General features: G+C 40.4%; 1 protein-coding gene across 1 annotated transcript; it reads right to left on the bottom strand.

The window, feature by feature from the left end:
* Positions 10,479-21,156, bottom strand: LOC109835736 (glycerol kinase). Its single transcript, XM_020403747.1, has 4 exons — positions 20,767-21,156; positions 20,173-20,394; positions 13,225-14,206; positions 10,479-10,900 (listed from the first exon to the last, which is right to left on the bottom strand). The coding sequence occupies exons 1-4, from the start codon at positions 20,901-20,903 to the stop codon at positions 10,661-10,663; spliced, it is 1,581 nt and encodes a 526-aa protein (XP_020259336.1). The 5' UTR covers positions 20,904-21,156; the 3' UTR covers positions 10,479-10,660.

Raw genomic sequence — 22,998 nt, 5'->3', positions numbered from 1 at the left:
CACTGTAGCTACAGTGTTTATTTGAGAAATCTCAGTTTTGAGATCTGCTCCTAAATTGTAATTTCTTGTTTAATTAATAAGAAATTATCTGTGTGGCTCCCGAGGACGTAGGCAGTTGCCGAACCTCGTTAAATCTTGTGTACTGTTCTCTATTCTGCGTTTCTGTTGCATTAGGGGTTTAGGCGTTAAATTCCCAACAACTGGTATCAGAGCGTGAAACGATCTAGAACAAGTCAGATTCAAGTGGGAGCCATGGCCACAGATGAGGCAAAAATGAGACTTGAGAAATTTGATGGAACAGATTTCGGATTCTGGAAAATGCAGATAGAGGATTATCTGTATCAGAAAAATCTGTATCAACCACTATCGGGGAAGAAGCCAGATTCTATGAAGGAAGAAGAGTGGAACCTTCTAGATAGACAAGCCCTCGGAGTTATCAGATTGACGTTGACTCGCAATGTTGCGTTCAACATAGCGAAGGAGAAGACCACGGCAGGTCTTATGCCAGCTCTCTCAAATATGTATGAGAAGCCATCAGCCGCGAACAAAGTTCATTTGATGCGGTGGTTATTCAATCTGAAAATGGCGGAAGGCGCGTCAGTAGCACAACACCTCAATGAACTTAATACGGTTACAACCCAATTGAGTTCAGTTGAGATTGAGTTTGATGAGGAAGTTCGGGCGTTGATACTTTTGTCTTCCCTACCAGAGAGTTGGAATGCTACAGTCACAGCTGTGAGTAGCTCGTCGGGAAACAGTAAGTTGAAGTTCGACGACGTTCGTGATTTGGTTCTCAGTGAGGAGATCCGACGGCGAGAGACTGGTGAAGCTACAACCTCTTCAGTATTGCATACAGAGTCAAGAGGTAGAAATTCAACCAGAGGAAACGGACGAGGAAAATCAAACTTCAGAGGTAGATCAAAGGACAGGAGGTCCAAATCAAGGAATCCAAGCAACAGCTCGAAGGCTATCGAGTGTTGGAATTGTGGAAAGACCGGGCATTACAAGAATCAGTGCAAGAGTGCACAGAAGGAGAAGGAGGCGAAGGCAGAGGTGAATGTCACTTCCACTTCAGGAGGAGACGACGCATTGATATGCTCTTTGGAGAGCAAGGAGGAATCTTGGGTGTTAGATTCAGGAGCGTTGTTCCATGCTACCTCTCAGAAAGAATTCTTCGAGAAGTATGTTCTCGGAAATCTTGGATAAGTATATCTTGGTGATGATCAACCATGTGCTATTGTGGGCAAAGGCGTGGTAAAAATTAAGTTGAACGGGTCAGTATGGGAGCTGAAGGATGTCAGGCATATTCCCGACCTGAGAAAGAACTTAATATCCGTAGGCCAGTTGGCTGGCGAAGGATACACCACAACCTTCCATGGAGATGATTGGAAGATCTCAAAGGGCGCAATGACAATTACCGGAGGCAAGAAGACTGGTACCCTGTATATGACAGCAGGTGCACGTTGTTTGATCTCAGTTGCAGCAGGCAATGAGACTTCAAAGCTGTGGCACCAGAGACTCGGTCATATGAGTGAAAAGGGAATGAAGATCATGCACACAAAGGGAAAACTCCCAGGACTGCAGTCAGTGGAGATGGATATATGTGAAGAATGTATACTTGGAAAGCAGAAGAGAGTCAGCTTTCAGACAAGTGGCAGAACCCCCAGGAAGCAGAAGCTAGAGCTCGTTCACTCAGATGTGTTCAGTATGGGAGCTGAAGGATGTCAGGCATATTCCCGACCTGAGAAAGAACTTAATATCCGTAGGCCAGTTGGCTGGCGAAGGATACACTACGACCTTCCATGGAGATGATTGGAAGATCTCAAAGAGCGCAATGACGATTGCCCGAGGCAAGAAGACTAATACCCTGTATATGATAGCAGGTGCACGTTGTTTGATCTCAGTTGCAGCAGGCAATGAGACTTCAAAGTTATGGCACCAGAGACTCGGTCATATGAGTGAAAAGGGGATGAAAATCATGCACACGAAGGGAAAACTCCCAGGACTAAAGTCAGTGGAGATGGATATGTGTGAAGAATGCATACTCGGAAAGCAGAAGAGAGTCAGCTTTCAGACAAGTGGCAGAACCCCCAGGAGGCAGAAGCTAGAGCTCGTTCACTCAGATGTTTGGGGACCAACCACCACTGCGTCGATTGGTGGGAAACACTACTTCGTGACTTTTATCGATGATCACACTCGGAAAGTATGGGTCTACTTTCTGAAACATAAGTCAGAAGTGTTTGAGGCTTTCAGAAGATGGAAAGCCATGGTCGAGAATGAGACCGGTCTGAGAATAAAGAAGCTCAGGACCGACAATGGCGGTGAGTATGAAGACACCGGATTCAAGAAGTTCTGCTATGAGCACGGGATCAGAATGGAGAGAACCGTGCCCGGCACGCCTCAGCAAAATGGAGTAGCTGAGCGAATGAACCGAACGTTGACGGAGAGAGCCAGAAGCATTCGAGTACAGTCAGGCCTACCGAAGCAGTTCTGGGCAGAAGCGGTCAACACAGCAGCTTACTTGATCAACCGAGGTCCATCGGTTCCATTGGAGCACAGAATACCAGAGGAGGTATGGTGCGGAAAGGAGGTAAAACTCTCACATCTTAAAGTTTTCGGTTGTGTAGCTTACGTGCATATTAGTGATCAAGGCAGGAATAAGCTTGATCCCAAGTCAAAGAAATGCACTTTCATCGGCTATGGTGAAGATGAGTTCGGCTACCGCATTTGGGACAACGAAAACAAGAAAGTGATCAGGAGCAGAGATGTGATATTCAACGAGAAGGTGATGTACAAGGACATGCACAAGACAGATGACTCAGAGAGCCAGTCAATATTTGTAGATGCAGATGATGTCCCGAGTAACCTCTCGGAAGAACCCAATGCAGAAGGTCCTCAGCCAGAAGAGCATGTTGGACAAGATGGTGTGCAGGAGCCCGTCACACCAGCTCCGATATTAAGAAGATCTTCTCGTCCTCCTGTACCCAATAGGAGATACATGAACTATCTGTTGTTGACAGATGGTGGGGAGCCTGAAAGCTATGATGAAGCTTGTCAGTGTGGAGATGCGAGCAAGTGGGAGCTTGCCATGAAAGATGAGATGAAGTCTCTCATATCAAACCAGACGTGGGAACTAGCTGAGTTGCCCACGGGTAAGAAGGCACTCCACAACAAATGGGTGTACCGGGTGAAAGAGGAGCAAAATGGTTCCAGAAGATATAAGGCCCGGCTAGTTGTCAAAGGCTTCCAGCAGAAGGAAGGAATTGACTACACCGATATTTTCGCTCCCGTGGTGAAGCTAAATACTATCAGGACCGTGATGAGTATTGTAGCAATTGAAGATCTTCATCTCGAGCAGTTAGACGTGAAGACGGCGTTTCTTCACGGAGATCTAGAAGAGGAGATATACATGCACCAGCCAGAAGGTTTCTCAGAAGAAAAGAAGAAGAACCTGGTGTGCAGACTCAAGAAGAGCTTGTATGGCCTGAAACAAGCCCCAAGACAGTGGTACAGAAAGTTTGACGGCTTTATGCATAAGGAAGGTTTCCAGAAGTGCAACGCCGACCACTGTTGCTACTTCAAAAGATATCAGTCCAGTTATATCATCCTACTGATGTATGTTGATGATATGTTGGTTACAGGAGCAGATATGAATGATATCAAGAGTTTGAAGCAGCAACTGTCAAAGGAGTTTGACATGAAGGACTTGGGTCCAGCGAAAAAGATCCTTGGAATGCAAATCACGAGAGATAAGAAGAGAGGTCTCTTGTAGTTATCTCAGACGGAGTACATCAACCGTGTTTTGCAGAGATTCAACATGGGCGACGCCAAGCCTGTGAGCATACCCTTGGCCATCCATTTTCGTCTATCGAAGGATCAGTCTCCTCAATCAGAAGAAGAGAAAGAGAGTATGGCTCAGGTTCCTTACGCCTCAGCTATCAAAAGTTTGATGTACGCAATGGTCTGTACGAGACCAGATATTGGCCATGCAGTGGGAGTGGTCAGCCGGTTTATGTCGAATCCAGGAAAAGCTCATTGGGAAGCGGTCAAGTGGATTCTGAGATATCTACGAGGCACCACACAGAAGTGTTTGCACTTTGGTAAGGGAGAAGTGGAAGGGCAAGGGTACGTAGATGCAGACTTCGGCAGTGAAGTTGATCACCGAAGAAGCACCACCGGCTATGTATTCACCATCAGAACTACAGCTGTTAGTTGGATGTCACAGGTACAGAAGATCGTTACCCTATCCACTACAGAAGCTGAGTATATGTTGCAGTGACTGAAGCCAGTAAAGAGATGATATGGCTTCAGGGCTTATTGACAGAGCTGGGATTCAAACAGGAGAAGAATGTTTTGCAAAGTGATAGCCATAGTGCGATACACTTGGCGAAGAATTCAGCATTTTATTCTAGAACGAAGCATATTAGGCTTCGGTATCACTTCATCAGATCCTTGTTGGAAGATGACGTGTTGAATCTGGAAAAGATTCCAGGAAGTAAGAATCCAGCAGACATGTTAACAAAGACGGTGACCGTTCAGAAACTGGAGTTGTGCGCAACTTCAATTAGCCTTCATGCATAGATGATGAGGGCGGAGCCACACATGAGAGGAGCTTGATGAGATAGCCTGTTGACGACGATTTGATCTCCAAGTAGGAGATTGTTAGAATGGGGTGTAGATCAAACCTCAGTTCCGACGAGGAGCTCTGGCGAAGCTCCGACGAGCTTGAGAACCACGCAGGCGAGCGTGGGCGTCGACTCAGGCGAAGTCGATGGCGAAAGCTCCAGGTGAAGCTCGAGCAGGCGAGCTCGAATTTTGGCGATTCCCGACCTCGGCGTGTGGGCAACGCGACCTTGGCGTTTTTGGATCCGACCCTCGCGTTTGGGACATCGACCCTCGCATTTGGGACACCGACCCTAGCGTCCAAGCTCCGACGATCGCGTCCAGGCGCTCCGACCCTCGCCGCCAGCCTGTCATGTTCGCCTATAAAAGCAAACCCCGATGCCCTAGGGTTTGTGCTTTTTCTTCTCCCCTAATCTTTCTCTGGCGGCGGCACAATAACGCAGCAGCGTTCCTCTTCTCCAACCTTGAAATCGCAGCAGTGATTTTGGTTTTAATCTCCAGCTCTCAACAGAATCTTGAGGGGAGATTAAAAAAGGATTTAGAGAGAGAGAGAGAGAGATTTGAAAGGGATTATTCTCTTTAATTATTAACACTGTATCTACAGTGTTCATTTGAGAGATCTCAGTTTGGGATCTGCTCTTGATTTGTAATTTCTTGTTTGATTAATAAGAAATTGACTGTGTGGCTCCTGAGGACGTAGGCAGTTGTCGAACTTCGTAAATCTTGATGTACTTTTTCTACTCTGCGTTTCTGTTGCCTTAGGGATTTAGGCGTTAAATTCTAAACAATAAAATTAGCATGTGAATACGACGTGGGGATTTTCAGGAGGAAAACTCTTATATTTGCATAACCGAGGATATTAAAATGCAAATTTTAAAAAAGTTCAGCGTATGTAAATGCTGCAAAAAACAAGTTAGGTTACGCATGTGCAACAAAGCCTAACATAATTCTATCCATAGTCCTTCTACCTGACGGGGGCACAACTTTCTTTTCTTTCTTTTTATTTTTATTTTATTTTATTTTATTATTATTTTTTTGCTATAGCTAGGTATTTATACTACCGTTCAGTATTGTCTAGTAAAAGTTTATAAACTTTTAATTTTTTTTATTTTAAAATCCTCATGAAGTAAACTAAAATTGGAGTGCCAACACTAAGAATGAAGGCTCAAGAGTGCATAATTGAATGAATACTACCAAAATGCTCAACAATACATAAATTGTGCAGCACAAGAAAACAACTACTCAACCCCCACAAAACATCAGCATAACAAAAAGAAGAGAGGGGCAATCAATAAGACACCAATTATAGCAGAGGAAGAAGTATATATACCTGTATACATGCACAAGTAACTCTCACAAGGAAGGAGGACAAAAGAGGGAGGATGATGATATGAAGTTTTTGCTCTGAGTTCATGAAGCTGCACTTTGAATAACCTCATGATGCAAATACAGGTACAAGTACAAACCTTGCACCTCTGCGTACTTGGTGCTCTATGATTATACTGATGTTATGTTGGGGTTGAGCAGTTTATAGTTTTATGGTGCTGGCAATATTCATTCCATGTTGCGCGTCAGCGGAAGCGTGTTCGCGAATCAAACACCCACACGAGTCGGCGAACAAGAGAGAAGAACAACCAACGAGTGCAATTCACCAAAGAATGACACGAAATCAACACACAAGCACATGGATTTACGCGGTTCGGCAATTGCCTACGTCCACGGGGAGAGGATAGGGGAGATTTCACTATATGGAGAAGAAAACAACGGGTTACAATCACTCAAACTATCACAAAATAACCCTAAGCAATAGATCTCACTCCTTCACAATAATCTCCCTCTCAAAGTGCTCAAAACAACCTCTTTTTCTCTCTACAAATCTCTTCTAAAATGTTCTATATATATAGAAACCCTAAAACCAAAACAGACTAGGAATCCAATAATTCTAAAACCAAAACCAAAACATACTAGGAATCCTGAATGTCCCAATAACCTACTATCCAACAATTCTCCACCTCGGCGAAGTGTTCCCAAAACTGAGCCGACACCAACAAGAACACCAATGCGTCGTCTCTCCAAATCTGGCTGCACCAATGTGGTTGCCTACGTACCCCCTCTCCCAAGGGATCAAGCTGCCCGCAGTTCATCCAAATGGTCTCGAAAGGCCTCAACAAGCGCAAATCCGTAACAAGCTTCTGCTGTCAAAATAGGAATATAATGATATAAAATACAAATTAAAGAGTTAGAAAAATTCAGGCCTGATCGGGAGCAGTCGTGATGTCACTGCCCTAGAAGATTAAGGACCCGCCTATCGCCCTGACCCAATTTGTCCTCTCTCTCCTAGTGGTAAAAACCCCCGGAATCGGCCGGCCTCTGCACTCGGGCGTGAGTCACAGAGCTTATGCTCATCGGCCGGCCTCTGCACTCGGGCGTGAGTCACAGAGCTTATGCTCAGACGAAAACGGTTGCCCAAAAAAATTAATACAAATATGTAGCCGAAATTTCTTTGAGGAATAAGAGTAGAGAAAGAAGAGAGCTTAGAAGATGTTTTTCTCTTCGTTGGTGTACTTCTGAATGAGCTCCAAGCCTGCTTATATAGGTGAGGAGAGGTGTAACCACCGCTGAATCCAAGGGACCGTTACGCACGAATCTTGCTTCCGTTACGCGGATGCAGTCGTTACAGAACGTGTAAAACGTGCAAAAATAAAAGCTTGGGAAGCAAAAAGGTGTGTGTGTGTGGCGTGGCGCGCGTGGCGTGGCGAGGCGAGGCGTGGCGTGTGCGCGCGCGTGTGTGGTAGAAATGCAAAGCCCACAAAACCCAAAATACTATTCAAAGCCCAATAAGGAGAGAACCATTATATACCCTTTACTATTTATCTCATTTTCTAATGTGAGACTATTCACAAAGGCAAAATTGCCTTTTCATGAACAAAGCTTCCAACAGCTTCTACAATGATCGAACTTGTTGTTCGGGATCACCTTTGTGAGTATATCTGCTGAATTGTCTTTTGTGTGGATATCCAAAAGCTTCACATCCCCATCTTCAAGAACATCCCGGACGAAATGATAGCGAACATTGATGTGTTTCATCCTCGCATGGAATTCTTCGCCAAGTAGATAGCACTCATGCTATCACAATGAATAGTGACAGATTGTTGAAAAACACCAAGATCTTCCAAAAGTCCTCGAAGCCAAATTGCCTCCTTAATTGCCTCCATAATTACTATATATTCTGCCTCCGTCGTCAACAAAGCCACTGTACACTGTAAGATGCATCTCCAACACACCGGCTCATGGGTCAAAGTGAACACATATCCAGTTGTCGATGTTTGTGGGAAAATTAAAGAAGAGATAAGAACAAAATTTGTATTAATCTTCCTAGCTAACTTAGGAAAAGAATGAATACAATCTCTCTTTGTAATATCTCTCTAGCTGATTTAGAAAAAGAAATTATAACTCTTCTATATCGGTTTCCCGATTTACAAAAGAGAGAATGAATCGACGGAGATCTTTCCCTTTGTTTAAACATGGGTTCTTCTTTGTGTCAATGGAAGATTGAATCTTGTATCCCGTTAACGATCCGATCGCTTCGACTCGTGGAACGTTGTCTTCGCCTCTTGACTCGACGTCTTGGAGGAACTTGCAAAGCAAGTTTTAGAACTCTGAACGAGTTTAGAAGAACTTGATGAGCAAGTTAAAAACTCTGCAAAAGAGTTGATTTGAGAAATGAATTTCAATCCCTTTCAACCAAAATAAACTTGCTAGGCGGGTTAAACTGGAGCCGATCAAGGTGCTTCGAAAAGCCAACCTTCAAAGCCAAAATCAAGACGATCTCAAAAGCCGATCCTCCAGGATGATCCCAAGATCTCTCCTCCTAGCCAAGATAATTTCTGATCTCCCCAAAAGCTCCAGCCGAAGATCTGCCACAAAAATCTGATTTAAGATGATTTTTAGCTATTTATAGGGAATTAAGGGGTGTAACTAACCCCTAAAATCGCTCCCTGGTGGGGTGTAATCCCCCTCAAATCGTGGGAAACCGTTTTAGAACCGTTTAGAGCGTGTTTCAACAAGTCAAACAAAATTTACGTTCTGGGCATGAACTCTGCGTCTTGGACTTGGGACGCGAGTTGGGTTCTGCATTTGAGATCGAAAACGCAGTGGTGAGCTTCGCGTTTTGTTGCTTGGAACGCAGAAGTGAGCTCTGCGTTTTGAGTTGAAGAGACCATTGATTTGTAGTCCCTTTAGTTAGAGCGTTGGAAGCATTGTGATCTTCATCTCAGCTCCTTGGAATGTGAGAATCGTCAATTGTAACTCCTGGTGATGATTGTGAAGGTCGTCGAATCAGAACTTTCATTGGTTGTTGTGAAGGTTGTTGAATTGTAACCTTCGTCGATCGTTATGAAGTTCTTCAATTTGTAAACTTCTGGAAGTCATCGAATTCTAACCTCCATTATCAGTGCTTGATGGGAATTAGCTATATGCAATAATTTTTAGACAACCAACAGAACCCCTCCAAAGTTTTTGAAAGTTTGCGGTTGACTAGAACGTATTTTCGGAATACTTTGGATCCCAATTTTGGTCTTGGATTGGTTGGGTGATTGTTCATTACATCCACTTTGAAGGCGTTATGGACTTGATTGCAAACACTAATCACGCAGGATCAGTTTCTTCTTAGCTTTCGTCACATTGATGGCCATTGCTAGCTTCTCTCTAACTATCTAAGATGGCGGCGATAGCTCGATGTGAGGGCCAAGACGGAGGGGAGTGATCTCACCACTTTAACATCTGAATGGTGATTTTCTCAGAAGAAAAAGAAAGACCCTAATCTCAGAGGAAACTCAAGCCTCACAACGAGGATGAGTCTCACATTTGGAATTTGAAATGCGAAGGTGAGTCGTGCGTTTAGGACTTGAAAAGCGGAGGTGAACCTTGCGTTTAGAATTTGAAACGTAGAGTTGAGTCTCGCGTCTTGAAAATTGACACATAAAGGTAAGCCCTGCGTTTTAGGAGTCGGATCGACTCAGTGTGAACGCGGAGATCGCGTTTGGGCTGGATTTTCGCCTCAAATTCTGTTCCAATTTGATAGCTCCAGCTGTCTATAAATAGACCGCTAGGGTCAAATCAAGAGTTTACTTGACTCTTTGATTATCTGTTCAAGCTTTTTTAACGAAAATCTTTTCGTTTAACTCCAACGAATACTGTTCATCAAGCTGCACTTTGAATTACCTCATGATGCAAATACAGGTACAAGTACAAACCTTCCACCTCTGCGTACTTGGTGCTCTATGATTATACTGATGTTATGTTGGGGTTGAGCAGTTTATAGTTCTATGGTGCTGGTAGTATTCATTTCGATTGTGCATTCTACTGTCTTCATTCAGTTTTTACTTCTTGAGAGAACTGTGCCCTGTCAGCCAGAAATAAGGATAGGGTTAATCGCGGATATACCCCCTGTATTTTCATCTAGTTGCCGATAGACAGACCCTCTGATACTTTTTGACTCCTTCACGAGTCGAAAAAGTTCACTCAAGAGGTCTATCTGCATAGATAGAACTACATAAGGACCATATGCAATTGTGCTACAGTACAAGAAGGAGCGCACTCACAATTAACCCCACGGATAGTGTGCTCTTAGCATTGGCAGTATGGCTTTCACTTGTGTTTTGACTCGATGTGAATCACATCTTAAATCTTGTGGTTCGTTTTTCATGTGATATTAGCGCAATCCAAGTTCAAACTTCAGCGGTCACAAATTTTAAACCAATTTTACATAAATATCGCTGCATGAGTCTAGATTTCAACCCATGTAATGAACGTTCTACCTAAGAAATATAAAATTGCAAGCCAGAACAACAATATCAATAACAATGAGACCTTTGAATTATATAATTGACACAATTTCACAAAAGTGCCGAGTTATGGCTAGGAGAAAAAGATGAAACAATAACACAAGTCCAATGCTTAGAATGTACACGATGCACAAGTTATTCAATAAATTAGACAAAGGATATGCACTTGAGAAGAGAAACAACGAGGGAGGCTAAGACAAGTCAGCGAGATCGAAAGCCCTGGAAACAGCCTTAAACCAAGAATCACACCTCTTCTTCCTCAGTTCTTCACCCAATTTGGGGTTGAAGATGGTTGCCTTGTCTTTGTTCCCTGATGCAAAGATTTGTGCCTCGGTCCAGACTCCAGTGGCTAAGCCAGCCGCAAATGCTGCACCGAGAGCTGTGGTCTCGATATCAGCAGGTCTGATCACCGAGCTGCCCAAGAGATCAGCCTGCAACCAGGAAATAAGGTAATTGGTTACTATAAATAGGAAAACTTGAGAATATGTTCCATATAAAGAGTAATATGAAGAGCTTTGCATGGAAAAAAGAAAACAAATGGAACAAAGTAGGATGTATATTACTTTTACCAAGATTGGATGGGGGAAAAAATTGAAACCGTGGATAAGACGAAATAATTGAGCTTTTGATAGGCAAATATTAAATTTAGCCAGCTCAATAACAAGAATTTTGAATGTAATTTGAAGAAAGCACAGCTGATATGTGAACTACAAAGGGAGGATGAAATATCAGAATAAATTCCTAATAGAACTGTACATCAACTATCAATTGAAGTATTGAACTCAATCTTAATAATATTATTCTAGCAGTAAAATAATTATTTGACATTGTTATAACCTTAATACCATGAATTCCAAATTCAATCAGAAAATGTGTTGAAACTCTGCTGATAAAACGTATAAATTTGAACAGCGTCATGAAACTGAGGTGTGTTTGGAGGTATCTTTAACACATATATAAAAGTACCCTTCTATAAGCATGTTGAATTATTCATCCAGTTCACTTAAAAAGGGTGTTCTAAATTAAGCCATAAGATTCACAACTAATGCATTCAAAGTACCAAAATTAAATGGGATAAACCGATTACAAAATGAGATCCTTCCCATAAGAAGAATGGCAACAGAATTTTGGTCATTGATAAAGTTTGGAATTTCTCACATGTGTTGATACACAGCATTAAACTTGCTACTGTTTACCGTTTCTAAAATTTCTTCCATAATTTTTTTTTTTTAATATCATAAGAATTTTTAATGTCATGAGTTCTGCTCATAGGATAATGGAGCAGAATTCAGGAAGGAGTATGGTCGTAAGGAAAGGTGACAAGGTAGCCAAGTAAAGGCAATACTTCCAGAATAATTATAATTACAAGTGTACACTGATCATGTTAACAATTTCTTTACGAAGCCACATATTGGCGTTAACTTTGATTTAAAAAATAACTACAGCTCCTAAGTTAAATGCATATGTTGAGGGATGAGCGCAACAAAATCCTTTTATGTATTGAACTACTTCGATTTCATGCCTATGAAGAACAACACATCACGAACATTAGCAATAAGCTTATGAGGGTGTTTGTCCGGTCTTATTTTATAAGCTTTTAAGCTATCTCGGCTTTCAGTTTTATGATAAGAATTGTATAAAAACTTTTCTAGTAGAATAGCAATTTGTTTAATCAAACCTAGCTTATTTAAATGAGCTTATAAGCTAGTTTTTGAAAAGTTGGGTACACCAACTTTTTTTAAACGGGACTAATAAGCTAACTTATTTGATATTGAACCAAACAAGTAGATATGAAAAAGCTAACTTAAAAGCTAGTTTAACCAAAAAAAAGAAAAGCTCCCCCAAACACCCTCTATGTCAGGAATATGAAAATGTCTCAATTAGTCTGGATTAACCCAAGTAAAAATTTCTCTATTATATATGCAACACATATCAGCTTACTTGCTAACATATTCCATGGGTATGGGCAATAGTTATAACTTACAATCAAATTATATCAACTCTCTGCGGGTTAGATGTAAGGGTCAAAGTGATTAGAGCATACTAATTATCACTTATGAACAATTATATAAATATGTTTTACGAAAGTATGATGAATTTATTCAGCAAGTTGTCAAATTTGAGATCAGTAATAATGCAATACCTAGCAGACTGATGGTGTATATGATAATTAGGATAAACTAAGCACATGTGAATTAAGGTTTTCATGCCCCAAGACATTATAGCTCATGAATCTGCGATAAACACTGGAAATTGCACATACTACAAACAAACTTTAACATGTTACAACAAGTAGAAACTGAAGTGTAAATAAAGGAAGGATTTTCAAAAAGGTCTCGGGTCATTTTAACATGCGTGAACAAGTAGATACTGAAATAGAAAGGAGAATATCACATATAACTGCAAGTGCAAAATATGAAAGATTAGAAGAATTATAAATTTATAAGATCTAACACATGATGGGCACAATTCTCTTCCTGGCAAGCATCTATACTATGACTTCAGTTTAACGAGGTAGAAATTTGGAAACCTGACCTTCTCAACCGAAAATGCCTCATGAAGCAAAACTAAACCAAGACGGTAATATGCATGAAGGTACAATGCATAACTGAAGGAATACTACCAGCACAAGGAAAGAATCAGGTATTCAACACCAACAGAACATCAGCATAACAAAAGAATACAGCAGAAACCAAAAGAAACCAGGAGCAATAAACAAGAACTAACTAAGCGGACAAGGAAGAAGTATATATACCTGTATTTGCATCAAAAGGTTATTCACAGTGGCACCCCCATCAACTCGAAGCAAAAACTCCCTACCATTGCTCTCTCCTGCCCCTCCCTCGTTAGAATCCTTCTGCATCGAGTCTAACACATCCTTCACCTGAAAGCACATGCTCTCGAGCACTGCACGTGCTATATGCCCCTTATTAGTGAACCTTGTGATCCCAACACATACACCCCTAGCATCGTCCTTCCACCATGGGGCAAAAAGCCCATTGAACGCTGGTACAAAATACACACCACCTGTATTTTCCACCAACTCAGCAAGCCCCTCAATCTCTGCAGCACTTCCAATGAGTCCAAGCCCATCCCTAAGCCACTGAACAGCTGCACCAGCAATTGCAATTGACCCTTCAAGCGCGTAATTCACAGTTGCATTGGGGCCTAATTTATACGCCATCGTAGTAAGTAGTCCATGAGATGATCGGATTATCTCTTCACCAGTGTTGAGGAGGATAAACGCACCGGTACCATAGGTACTTTTAGCTTGTCCTTTTTGACATAACTGGCCTAACATTGCTGCATGCTGATCACCGAGGCAGCCAGCAATTGGGATCCCTGCAAGGGGCCATCCCTTTGCAACAATACCAATGGGCTCTGAGTTGCTGACTATCCTGGGTAATAATTCAATGGGAATTCCTAACGTATCTAATGTGGGTTGGTCCCAGTTTAGAGTTTGAAGGTTCATGAGCATGGTTCTGGATGCATTTGAGCAATCAGTGACGTGCAATCCCTTGATTGATTCTACGGCCCCAGAGCCTCCGGTGAGGTTCCATATGAGCCACGTGTCGATCGTACCGAAGAGGGCATCTCCTGATTTTATAGCGTCCTTGACAGCAGCGACATTTTCCATCAGCCACAGGATCTTGAGAGCACTGAAATAGGTGCTGATGGGTAGACCACAAGTATCGACGAAGTGTTCTCGCCCACCTGAAAGAGTGCCCTCTAACCTCCTGCATCAGTTTGAATGTTCAAGATATGGATATATTTAAGTTAGCAAGAAAAATCAAGATTTCACTTAATGGTTTCTTCTTCAACAAGCAAGGAACTAAATAAACTAACTACATTGATTATGTAATACTAGGCACTGGTTTAATCATGTAGCATAAAAGTAGCTTCTCAGAACAAGAGCTTCAGCCAAATTTACTTGGATTAGGGAAAAATCAATTATATAAGCTTCTGAATATCAACAGAAGAATCAGATACACAAGGCTAAAACATTTACCTGACAAAACAATTTTACTAATTCTAATACAACATTAAGGCCCCGTTTGGCAAAGGGTTAAGGAAGAGGGGTTAAAGAGAAGGATTAATGTACTTAGCCCATTCGACAATCTGAAGGACTAAATTATTAACCCGTTAAATAAGTTTTATTTTAGCCATTGTGATCAGTTTTAGTGTTTGGGAATAACAATGATTTTGACTATTTTCTTTATAATTAGAAGGATTAACTATTAATCCTTCTAAATAGTGTTGGGACAAACCCGGGGCCTAATAGAGCAGGATCGCAGCAATAATAGAATAAAAGTAGAGATAAAAAGTTGGACACACAGATTTACGTGGTTCGACACTTGATTGCCTACGTCCACGGACAAGGATAGAAGAATCCACTATGAGAAGAAAACTCTGGAGTTACAATCTCTCTTTACAAGGAGATACTCTCTCTCTATTTTTTTCTCTCACTTTTCTATAAGAGAAGTTGTTTCTGGGATGAATTTGTCTTAAGGATTTGAAGTCTATTTATAGTGTTTTGAAAAACACTATGCACAATAAAATATTAATATTTTACTATACATTTATATTATAATAATAAAGTGGGGCCCGCTCCTTTATCCAAAGTCAAAAATAATTGCTTCACATGGGCTGCTGCTGACAATCTCCCACTTAAAGATTTGATTGAGTATCAATCACATCTTCACATCATTTTTTCTATCTTGCCATCTTCATGTTGCTTACGTCTCTGTCAGACTACAAAAGGATCGACACCAAATAAATTTGTCGGTATGAACTGCTTTTGTTAAAAAATCTGCTGTGTTGTCTTTGGTGTGAATTTTCTGTATATCCACTGTTCCTTCTTCCACTTTCTCACGAACGAAGTGGTACTGAACTTGAATGTGTTTGGTCTTTGAATGAAAGGCTGGATTTCTTACCAAATGCAAAGCACTCTGACTGTCACAAAATAGTAAAATCTTCTTTTGTTCATAGCCAAGTTCCTCCAGCACCATCTTCAACCACATCGCCTCTTTACTAGCTTGTGTAGCTGCTACATATTCTGCTTCTGTTGTTGAAGTAGCCATAACTGACTGTAGTTTTGAAACCCAGCTTACAGCTCCGCCAGCAAGTGCAAACACATAGCCTGTTGTGGATTTACTATTATCACGATCACCTGCATAATCAGAATCAACATATCCACTGACAATAAAATCAGATCCCCATAACATAATGCAACATTTGAGGTTTCCTTAATGTATCTTAGAACCCTCTTTACAGCATTTCAATGCTCTTTACCAGAATTCGTCATGTATCGACTAACCACTCCCACTGCTTGTGCAATGTCTGGTCTTGTACAAATCATCGCGAGCATTAAACTTCCCACCGCTGATGCATACGGCACTCGAGACATCTCCATCCTCTCTTCTTCACTGCTAGGACTCATACTAGAGGATAACTTGAAATTAACAGGAAGTGGGGTAGAAATTGACTTACAATCTTACATGTTAAAAACGCCGCAATATTTTGTTCAAGTAATTCTTCTGAGAAAACCAAATCTTCCTATTAATTTTGTCTCGGTAAATTTGCATCCCTAGAATCTTGTTTGCAGATCTTAAATCCTTCATTTCAAATTCCCTAGCCAACTGAGCCTTTAATTCATTGATACGATCTTTGTTGGGACCTGCAACCAACATGTCGTCAACATACAACAATAGAATAACGAAGTTATTTTCATTAAACCTCTTAAAATATGCACAAGGGTTTGAATTAAGTCTGTTGTATCCAAGGCTCATGATGAATGAATCAAATCTCTTGTACCAACACCTTGGCGCCTGCTTTAGACCGTACAGAGATTTGTTCAATCTGCAAACCAAGTCTTCTATTTCTTTTTCTTCAAAACCTTCTGGTTGGAGCATGTAAATTTCTTCTTCAAGATCTCCATGAAGAAATGCTGTTTTCACATCTAGCTACTCTAGATGTAAGCAAATATAACGCTCATAGCCAGGATTATTCGGACTGTTGTAAGTCGAACTACAGGAGAAAATATTTTATTAAAATCAATACATTCTTTCTGAGCATATCCTTTTACCACCAATCTAGCACGATATCGCTCCACTTGATCATCGCCATTTCGCTTGATCTTGTAGACCCATTTGTTTCCAATGGTCTTTTTTTCTTGTGACAGTGACACAAGTTCCCAAGTCTTGTTCTTATGGAGAGCTTCAATTTCTTCCTGCATTGCTGTCATCCACAAAGATACATTTGTGTTATTTATAGCTTCATGAAAAGTTGATGGTTCTCCATTTTCTGTTAGAAGACAGTATGCAACATTACTCTCCGTAATATACTCCGAGTGCCAAGTCGGTGGCCTTCTCTCACGAGTTAACCTTCGAGCTTCTGGAGTCTCGAACTGGACTGGTTCTTATACATCATGCTCCGATGTTGCTTCAGAAGAATTCGGATCATCTTCTACCTGAACAGCTACAGTCACTGAGTCATTCCTCGAACTGCTTTCTTTTTCACTACTTTATAGTTGATTTTCTACAAAGATAACATCTCTGCTGATGATAACCTTATGGACAGTGGGATCCCACAGGCGATACCCCTTTACTCCATCAGCATACCCCAAGAATATGTATTTTCTGGATTTTGAATCCAGCTTTGTAATTTCTTGGACATTGTACATTACGTACACTGGACTTTCAAATATATGGAGGTTAGAATAATCAGCTGGCTTACCAGTCTATATCTCCATCGGCGTCTTCAATTGTATTGCAGTTGATGGAGATCGATTCACCACATAACAGGCTGTTTTTACTGCTTTCGCCCAAAAGACGTTTTCCAGATTTACAGTTACCAACATAGCTCTTGTTTTTTCCAACAGAGTTCTGTTCATCCGCTCTGTCACTTCATTTTGTTGAGGAGTATAAACAGTGCTGAATTGTCTTTTGATACCTTCATGCTTGCAGAATGCTAGGAATTCACCGTCTGTGTATTCTCCTTCATTATCTGACCTTAAGCACTTGATCTTTTTCTCAGATTCAAGCTCGACCCGCGCTTTGTAGACTTTAAAGACTGAGAACACATCCGCCTTTTTCTTGATAAGATACACTCAATATCTCCTGGAGTAATTATCAATAAAGGACACAAAGTATTTTGCTCCTCCTAAGGATGTAACTGGTGCTTGCCCTACATCAGAATGAATCAGTTCCAGAATAGCCTTGCTTCTAGAACTCGATGTGTTGAACTTTAGCTGATGCTGCTTACTAGTAACACAATGCTCGCAGAATGGAAGAGCTATCGAATTAAGTTCAGGAAGCAGTTTCTGATCGGAAAGAATCTTCAAACCTCGTTCTTACATGTAGCCTAGTTTACGATGTCACATCATGGTTTGTTCTTCTCCACGGCTGGTTGATGCCACACATGAATCAGCTTCCTGCATGATTTTTTCCTTGAGCATGTACAGATTTGCAGGTATCTTTTCTCCTTTTATCATCACAAGCGCCCCTCTAATAATCTTCATGATCCCATTTTCAATATGGATCTTGCACCCGAGCTCATCTAATTATCCCAAAGATAATAGATTCTTCTTCAAGCCCTTCACATGTCGTACATCTTGAATGGTGCGTATTGTACCATCAAATATTTTTGATTTTGATAGTACCAATACCACAAATCTCCAAGGCGTGATCATTCCCCATGAATACAGATCCTCTTGAGATAGGTTCATATTTATGAAACTATTCTCTCCGAGAGGTCATGTGCCAAGAGGCTGCTGAATCTAGAAGCCAAACATCAGCAAACCTCTTTCTGCCTTCATCAACAGTGGTTGCTCTACTGAATAAAATTTCAGTGGCTGACAACGCATCCTTGAGATGTTGATGGCTCTGAAGACTTTTTATCTCCACTCTTCTTATTGTGCCAACACTTCGATTTGACGTGCCTTTTTTGTTACAGTTGTAGCATTTGACATTCTTCTTACTTCTTGATTTGGATCTACCATGGGTATGACTCCCACTGGAGCCACGTTCCGTTGATCTTCCTCTCGTCACCGTTAAAGCCTCCGCTTGTTGAGAACTTGTCTGTCTGTCTTCCTTGTTCTTACGCCAATTTTCTTCCTCCAGAACAGCGGCTGCAACATCGCCGAAGACTAGATTGTCCGTGAGGACGTTGTTTGTCAGGTTGATGATGAGTTGATCATACGAGTCAGGTAGACTCTGAAGTAGAAGTTTTGTACGTTCATTCGTACCAACTGTATACCCCAATGTTATGAGTTGGGAGAACAATGTGTTTAGGATGTTGATGTGGTCGGTCATCGATGTAGATTCCGCCATCCTAAGAATGTAAAGTCTCATTTTTAAGAAGATTTTATTGTGCATGGATTTCGCCTCTTATAGCTTTGTTAGAGTATCCCAGATCTCCTTTGTTGTCTTCTTCTCCTCTATGCTTGACAGCACCCCGTCTGCTAATGTCAGATAGAGATTTGCAATAACATTTTCGTCCATCTCGTTCCACTTCTTATCATCTGTGATGTCGTCCGGCCTTGCACTGATGGCCGTTAGGCAATTATCTTTTCTCAAGATAGTCTTTATCTTTAACTTCCAGTGAGAAATTACTCCCGTCGAATTTCTCGGTCTTAAACTTTGTCGCCATTGTTTATACTACGAACAATAACTTCTTACTATTTCACGTAAGTAGTAACTGTATTTATGAACAGTAACCGTATCCGTGAATAGTACTGTACTTATGAATAGTATAGTATTTTTTGAACAGTACCGTACTCATGAATAGTACCCATCACCTTCAAAGGGTAAATGATAACCTAACTTATTTTCTGATGTGGAGGATCCATCTTTGGTGGCAGCCACAGAGCATACGATAAGTAGATATATACAAACACCCTAAGTTGGCTCTGATACCACTTGTTGGGACAAACCCGGGGTCTAATAGAGCAGGATCGTAGCAATAGTAGAGTAAAAATAGAGATAAAAAGTTAAGCACACAGATTTACGTGGTTCGGTACTTGATTGCCTACGTCCACAGACAAGGATAGAAGAATTCACTATGAGAAGAAAACTCTGGAGTTACAATCTCTCTTTATAAGGAGATACTCTCTCTATTTTTTCTCTCTCACTCTTCTATAAGAGAAGTTGTTTCTGGGATGAATTTTTCTTAAGGATTTGGAGCCTATTTATAGTGTTTTGAAAAATACTATGCACAATAAAATATTAATATTTCACTATACATTTATATTATAATAATGAAGTAGGGCCCGCTCTTTTATCCAAAGTCAAAAATAATTGCTTCACATGGGCTGCTGCTGACAAATAGGAGTATTAGTAAACCCCTCAAAATGAGGAGTTAACTCATTTTAATCCTCTAGAGGGGTTAGCTTAACCCTTCTATATTTTATATGTTTAGCAAATTATGGAGGGTTAACTCACTTTAACCCTTGTATAATTTTTTTGTGTTTGGCGGGTTAAGAAAGGGTTAAGTCTCATTAATCCCTCACTTAACTCTTTGCCAAACGGTACCTAAAGGAACAAAAACAAAGCCTCGTCTACGTAGGTAAGACGGACCTACTTCTCCAATCAAGCAATTGCATCACTTAGCATACACAACCAATTTTCTCCATTTCCTACAACAACAAATAAATCTCGAACATGGATGATGACCATTCTGACCTAGAAGATCAAAAATTTCAAACCTGCAGATTGAGCTAGTTCGTCCGTCCATCCAAACAATCGCCTTATAAAGAGGCAACCCCGTCGACTTGCTCCAGATGACAGTCGTCTCTCTCTGATTTGTGATCCCGATCCCCTTCAACCCAGCCTCTACATTATACCCATCAGCCGCAGCCTTGTCTAGCGCCTTCGCAGTGCAAACCCTCACGCTCTCCAGAATCTCCATTGGATCGTGCTCGACCCATCTACACAAAGTAAACAATTGTTGAGCAACCAAAACGATACCTAAAACAGATATTTTCACTCTAAATTTGGCGATTATCTGCTTATAAAATTCTGGGTTTTCACACTCTAACGGTAGCTTTTTTAAGGCATAAGTATCTTGGGTCTCTTACAAATGATATCACAGTCAGTCTCATCTGCACATTCAACCAAACAATTGATGACCAAACAAAAAAATACCCAAAAACGAAACATTTTTATTCAAAATTTTCACAGCAGGCCAGCTTTAAGGACAGTTTTAGCATCCATTCATTTTAAATTGTGGGTTTAGTGAGCAAGCAAAAATAAACCAAAACAAAGAGAGAGAGAGATTATAATTAAAAATTTCACAATACCCCGCTTCAGGGTAGAACTGGGTGAACTCGACTTGATGAGAAGCAATGGCCTTCGCGTCTCCATCGTAGATGATGAATCGAGTGCTCGTCGTTCCCTGATCAACGGATCCGATAAAGACTTCGTTTTTACTCGACATTTTTCTCTCAAAATTTCCCTAGTTTTTCTGGGTTTTTTTTTTTTGGCTTTGACTCTTTGAGAGAGAGATTGGTGGAGATCCCAAAGAAGGGGTTTTTATATTGAAAGGATCGAAACAGATAAGGATTCAATAATGATTGGTTAGCTGGTGAAGACTTTGAGGATCTTTAGGCCGGATTTTTTTGGGGAAATGTTTGTTAAATTGGAAACTAATTACGGATGGAATTATTCATTTATTTTGGATAATTATTTGTTTTTTCAGAGCAGAAGTCTACTCCTCGGCTTTAAATGGAGGCCGCCATTTTAGCAACCATTTGACTGGATGTTCCTCAGGTTCCACGAAATTATCGTGGTCCGCTGACTGCGGCTTGCCACGTGGGGCTTGCGTAAGGCCCTTTGGTCATCTTCTCCCGTGCGTGAGGATGACTTTTGTGGTTGGTTTTGAGTAACGCATACTGTTCTGAAAATGAAAGGTAAAAAGTATTCTCCCCCCAAATCTAAGTATTTTCGAAGTTATATCATCCAAAAGAAGAAGAAATTATCCTGATATTTCTATTAATTTTATCCGCATCTGGCTTGTAACGAGATAAAATTGGAATATTTTGTTAAAAATAGATTTTTTTTTTCTTGAAAATGTTTAAATTATCCTTAATTAAATAATAGAGTTACAAAATCAAATCTAACAAAATAGTTTTTTAAAGTAATTTTAATGGAATGACCCAATTCTAAAGACGATCTCCATGAAAAAACCTAAATGAAAATGTAGTCCAAACAATAGACTTCGTGTTAAGGTCGTCGAGATCTATTTCAGCGGAGAAAGCAGCAAAACGTGTTTCTTTTTCAGTATTTTGATTTATATTAGGTCAGGTTTTTTTGGGTTATGACGAGTTACAATTAACACAGGGCAGTGTGGTAATTTAACCTAAAAATCGTCAAAATTTTAACACCAAATAAGCTAGAGGATAAACTTGGTGGTAGACTTGCTCACATGATATTTATTTTTTTATTTGTTGGATTGATGGGTTTGTTGATCCGTTACCAAGTATATGACCATAATCTTCGTAATAGGTAAGAATATATGATCATAATCTTCGTAAATAAGTCTCTCCGATCTCATAAATTTGTTCAAATTAGTCTGTTCGCTTACAAGCCATTGTCTTTAACATCTAATAAACTTAACATTATTAAAATTTCATACAGTAGAGGTTAAAGATGATGGTTTGTAAACTAAGCTACTTGTTAATTTGAACTGCTTGTGAGATTTGAGCGTGTTTTGCATAATACCTTTTCATCATCTTCTTCAGTGTGTGAGGATGACTTTTGTGATTGGTTTTGGGTAAAGCATATTATTTTAAAAATGAAAGCAGAAGTTTTTCCCCCTCCAAAACATATACTCTTCAAATCTAATAAGTATTTTTTTTGAAATTATCATCCACAAGAAGAAGAAATTATCCAGATATTGCTATTATTTTTATCTCCATCCGACTTTTAAAGAGTTAAAATTGGAATATTATGTTAAAAATTAAAAATTTTGAAAATATTTAAATTATACTTAATTAAATTATTAACTTGCAAAATTAATTTTAATAGAATACTTTTTTTGATAGTAGTTTTAATAAAATCTCCCCTTTATATATAACGAGAAGTTGGTGCTTGTTGCGCGCAGCGGAAATTTCGGCAGCACCTCGGCATAACAAGAGAGTTAGATCGCAATAGGAAATCTTGTTTCACAAAGGAAACATGAACTTTAAGCAAAATATCTCAACCAAGTGAGATATCAGCTCTTCCTCTTATCAGTTATAGGACTGACCTGTCGAGAGAACTAAGTAAGCTATTACAAATCACACAAAAGCGAAACAACCAATTTTACGTGGTTCGGCAAATTGTCTACGTCCACTGGGCAAGGAGGGGGGAGATCTACTATTAGAGGGAGAGAATACAACTAGGGTTTACAATCACTCAATCTAAACCCTCACACAAACTCTCACATCCCTCATACAAATATCTCTCTCAAAAGAGGGATGCACAAAAAAACCCTTGCACGGCCGCTTTGCACGAAGCCAATGAAGACAGCTGCACAAGAAACCCTCTGCCGG

This window comes from Asparagus officinalis, chromosome 3 (assembly GCF_001876935.1).
Source record: "Asparagus officinalis chromosome 3, Aspof.V1, whole genome shotgun sequence".
Classification (NCBI taxonomy): Eukaryota; Viridiplantae; Streptophyta; class Magnoliopsida; order Asparagales; family Asparagaceae; genus Asparagus; species Asparagus officinalis.
This window is presented reverse-complemented; position numbering and strand designations above follow the sequence as displayed.

Bases quoted from the DNA above. Each gene is read 5' to 3' on its own strand.
- LOC109835736 (XM_020403747.1), bottom strand. From the start codon at position 20,903: ATGTCGAGTAAAAACGAAGTCTTTATCGGATCCGTTGATCAGGGAACG. The intron at 14,207-20,172 runs GTTTGAAATTTT...AAACTGATGCAG, and splicing joins CGAACTAGCTCAATCTGCAG to GAGGTTAGAGGGCACTCTTT. The intron at 10,901-13,224 runs GTATATATACTT...TCCTGGTTGCAG, and splicing joins ACCTTTTGATGCAAATACAG to GCTGATCTCTTGGGCAGCTC.